The sequence below is a fragment of the Nicotiana tabacum genome, chromosome 18, assembly GCF_000715075.1.
Source record: "Nicotiana tabacum cultivar K326 chromosome 18, ASM71507v2, whole genome shotgun sequence".
In the NCBI taxonomy this organism is placed as follows: Eukaryota; Viridiplantae; Streptophyta; class Magnoliopsida; order Solanales; family Solanaceae; genus Nicotiana; species Nicotiana tabacum.
Window position 1 is genome coordinate 25,937,171 of NC_134097.1, and position 4,195 is coordinate 25,941,365.

General features: G+C 35.3%; 1 protein-coding gene across 1 annotated transcript; it reads right to left on the reverse strand.

Moving 5' to 3' along the window:
- Positions 1-3,847: 3,847 nt before the first annotated feature.
- On the reverse strand, positions 3,848-4,183 carry LOC142172452 (uncharacterized). The gene has a single exon (XM_075236068.1). The coding sequence runs from the start codon at positions 4,181-4,183 to the stop codon at positions 3,848-3,850; it is 336 nt and encodes a 111-aa protein (XP_075092169.1).
- Positions 4,184-4,195: the final 12 nt, after the last annotated feature.

Below are 4,195 nucleotides of genomic sequence, written 5' to 3' on the forward strand. Positions count from 1 at the left end.
CTCAAAACTCATGATTTTCTCAAGGACACTCAAATTTTCTAACTTTTCAACCGGACGTCCAAATCACGTCAAATCAATTCCGGTTCTCTCCAAATTTTACAGATAGGACTTAAATATCATAACAGGATTGTACCGGGCTCCGAAACCAAAATACGGTCCCGATACCAACGAGTTCAAACATTAATTCATTTCTTTATTTCCTTTAAAAACCAGCACAACAATTTTCTTCAAAAATTATTTTCTAAGGCTAGGGACCTCGAAATTCAATTCTGGGCATATGCACAAGTCCCATATTTTACTGCGTACCTCTCGGAAATACAGATCCGGGTCCGTTTACCAAAAATATTGACCAAAGTCAACTAAAAAGCAAATTTTAACTCTAGAAAGTACTATATTTTTCATATTTCCACATAAAAGCTTTCTGGTTTCACGTTCGGACTCCGCAAGCAAGTCGATACACATAATATGAAGCTGCGCGTGACCTCAAACTGCCGAACCGGACGCAATTGCTCAAAACGACCATTTGGATTGTTACAAAGAAGTCTATGTTGAACAACCATTAGGCTTTATGGTCAAAAACCACGAAGATAAAGTGTTGCGGTTGAAGAAAGCTTTATATGGATTAAAGCAAGCCCCACGAGCATGGAATAGTTGCATCGACAAGTATTTTGAAAACAAGGCATTTACTCGTCTCCATGAATATGCTCTTTACCTTAAAGTTCATACTAATGGAGATATGTTGCTAGTTTGTCTTTATGTTGATGATCTTATTTTTATGGGTAATAACCTAAGTTTGTTTGAAGATTTTAAGAAAGATATGTACGTGAGTTCGAGATGACGGATGTAGGGCTCATGTCATACTACTTGGGACTAGAAGTGAAGCAAATGGAGGATGGAATTTTTATCTCTCAAGAAAGCTATACAAAAGAGATATTGAAGAAGTTCAACATGCTCGATTGCAACTCCGTGAACACGCCAATGGAGAGTGGGACAAAATTGTCCAAGTTTGATGAAGGGGAGTAAGTGAATCCTACATTTTTCAAAAGTCTTATGGGAAGTTTGAGGCACTTGACTTGTACCAGGCCAGATATACTCTTCACAGTTGGAGTAGTAAGTCGCTTTGGAAGCTTCTAACTTTACTCACTTAAAAGTCGCTAGAAGAATTCTTCGTTACCTAAAAGGTACAATTGATTTTGGGCTATTTTACTCTTCTTCTAGTGATTTCAACCTTATGGGATTTTGTGATAGTGATTATGCGGGAGATATTGATGATAAAAAAAGTACAATTGATTTTGTATTTTTCTTAGGTGATTATGTTATTTCTTGGAATTCAAAGAAACAATCAATTGTTATTCTCTCGACTTGTGAAGCTGAATATGTGGCAGCAACATCATGTACATGTTATGCTATTTGGCTAAGAAGATTATTGAAGGAGCTCAATTTACAACAGATTGAAGCTACGGAGATTTGTATTGAAAACAAATCCGCACAAGCACACACGAAGAATCCAGTGTATCATGATCGAAGCAAGCATATAAATACAAGGTATCACTTTATCCGAGAATGCATTTCCAAGAAGGAAGTCGAGCTCAAATATGTGAAGTCTCATGTTCAAGCTGCGGATATTTTACAAAACCTCTCAAGTTTGAAGATTTTCAGAGATTGAGATCAAGACTTGGAACGAAAAAAAAAATCAAAATTAAGGGAGAGATTGTGGGGTCCATCCCATCCAATCAATATAGGCATGTGCCTGTATAATAATACTTGGTGACCAAGTTTGGAAAGATGTGGAGGAGAATCAAATTATTCTTGTAGAATACTTTGAGCTCACGGCTCTTTTACCTTATAAAAGGAGGGCATTCACTCAATGTTAAATACACCAGAAAGCATAGAGAAGTAACAGAAGTTAGAGAGAGTAATCCACAGATCGTGGTCTGTGAGATAAATAGTGAGTGTCAATAATGTTGTTGTGAGGTATTTAAAATAAAGAGTGTTATTTCTTTCGAAATTGTAGTAGTCTCTTGAAACACTAAGTTGTAAAATTATAGTGGTAATATTGCTCCGCTCGGGTATTGTAATTTACTCCGTTTAAAGATGTGGTGTCTTTATTATTCTCTAGTGTTATTGTTATTTATCGTGGATATTATTCGTGTGCGGGATATTATTTTCCCAACAATGGGTTCTTAAAGAGATATCAAGTTAATATTATATAATAAAAAATTGGGCAAATATGTATTATATAATTAACGAATTTCTTAAAATAGAAATTGAGAATCTAAGCAAAAGTTATTAAATTTATGTTAACTCGTAAACAACATTATAGATCGGCCCTTGGCTTTCCTCATCTTGGCGCTTTAATTAGTTAGTTCTAGAAACAAAGGGGTTCTAACTTTTACATGCCATTTATGATCTGTTTATAATAATATGTCAATTCAATTATTGTGAAGTTGTCTAGTTACACTATCTTGATTATTTTAAAGGTGTGGTAAGTGTTTAAGCTTAATAGTTACTGCACATGAATTGTGGTAGGAATTTAATTCGATCAAGTAGCTTATTTTTACCCTCGTAAATTCGCTCCAGGTAAAATCAAGGGATAAAATTAAACCAAAGTTAGATTACACGTGAGGATGTTGAGTTGCATAACTATTCTAGATAAATTGTGTAATAGCTGTTATTAAAGTTTTTGTGCTCGAGCAACGTGTTTTTACATGATATCAGAGTTCAAAGTTAGTAAGTCCATAGTAAAATTCACATGTGTTGTTTCAAGTGGGATTACACGATGTTTGAAAATGTTGAGTTATATATATAGGTGTCCCAGGCCATAATTGAATTTTTGCATAATCTATATAGAAGATACATTGTTTTCTGTCATTAGCATTAATGTTGCAAGTTGCACTCTTCTATACCTTCGAAATTTACCATGTCACATTACACTTCAAGGAAGCTTGTACTTTTCTATAAAACTACCTTCAATTACAGGCACAAAACATGAAATTTTCTTTCAAAACGGCAGACATTTTCTGACACTTGATCGATAAATATCCGGCCATTCAATGTTAACATGCCAATGGGTTGCTAGAACCATTTAAGAGTCACGATGAGATGGACATCCAAAGATAACTACTATGGCTAATCTACAGGTTATCATATGGTGCTTTCGCGCTCATCCTTTTGCTAATGGCAACCATTCACAGCTTCCATGGAGTTGCACATCCAAAGACGGCAATCACTTTGTTCACAGACTAATCTACAAGTAGTGACGGATCCAGGATTTTAAGGTCGTGGGTGCTCACTTTCTTTTAATATAGAAGTGCTATCAATCACATAATATAAGCGTAATTTATTCGAACGGGCCGATGAAAAATATTAATGAGAAAACACGATTACTATTGTCATTATCAAAAATGACTTCTAGCCACGAGTCAGATAATAATGTTAATATGTTATCATTACAAAAAAAGGACTTCCCTAATCACAACTCACAATTGTGCTAGACGACTTTTCATATGCTGAAAACGATGAATAATAGCGTCATTGCTAACACTTGCAAATATCTTACGCTCTATATAGCAAACTAAACAACTATTTAAAAATTCATCACCGATGTTGTTCGAAGTTCACTTTTGATATAGTTCGTGGATGAGAAAGCTCGTTCCACAGAAGCTGTAGCAACAGGAAGAATGAGAGTCAACTTGATTAGCAAATAAACAAGTGGCTAAGTTTGATGCAGATCTGACTTAACCAACACTTTAGCAAGATCACTAATTCCCTTCAAGCCAAAGAACCTCTTGCCAATACCACGGGCATAAAGTATAAAACTATCAAGCTGACAACTGAGATCTCGAAGCTAGCTGCTATCAAACTCATTCGGATAATATTCGGCCAACCTCATTATTCTGTTCTTATCAAAATTACCAAATGAATTAACGGGATTTAAGCTAGCCATACCGAGGAGTAAGTCAGTACTCAAAGCATCAAAGCGACGATTAAGCTCTTGAAAATGCAAATCTATAACAGCATAAAAAATATCGACACGCAAATGATGAGAATATGTAACATCAAGAGCCCTACGCTTTGACTTTCCAGGAAAGTAGCGAGCGTCCATATTTGGAATCATTATATCATGTTTATCACAAAAAGAAGAGTCATCTTCCATTAAAGATCCAAATCCACTCTTCCTCATCGTTTGTAATCT

Coding starts and splice junctions, on each gene's coding strand:
- LOC142172452 (XM_075236068.1), bottom strand. CDS start 4,183: ATGAGGAAGAGTGGATTTGGATCTTTAATGGAAGATGACTCTTCTTTT.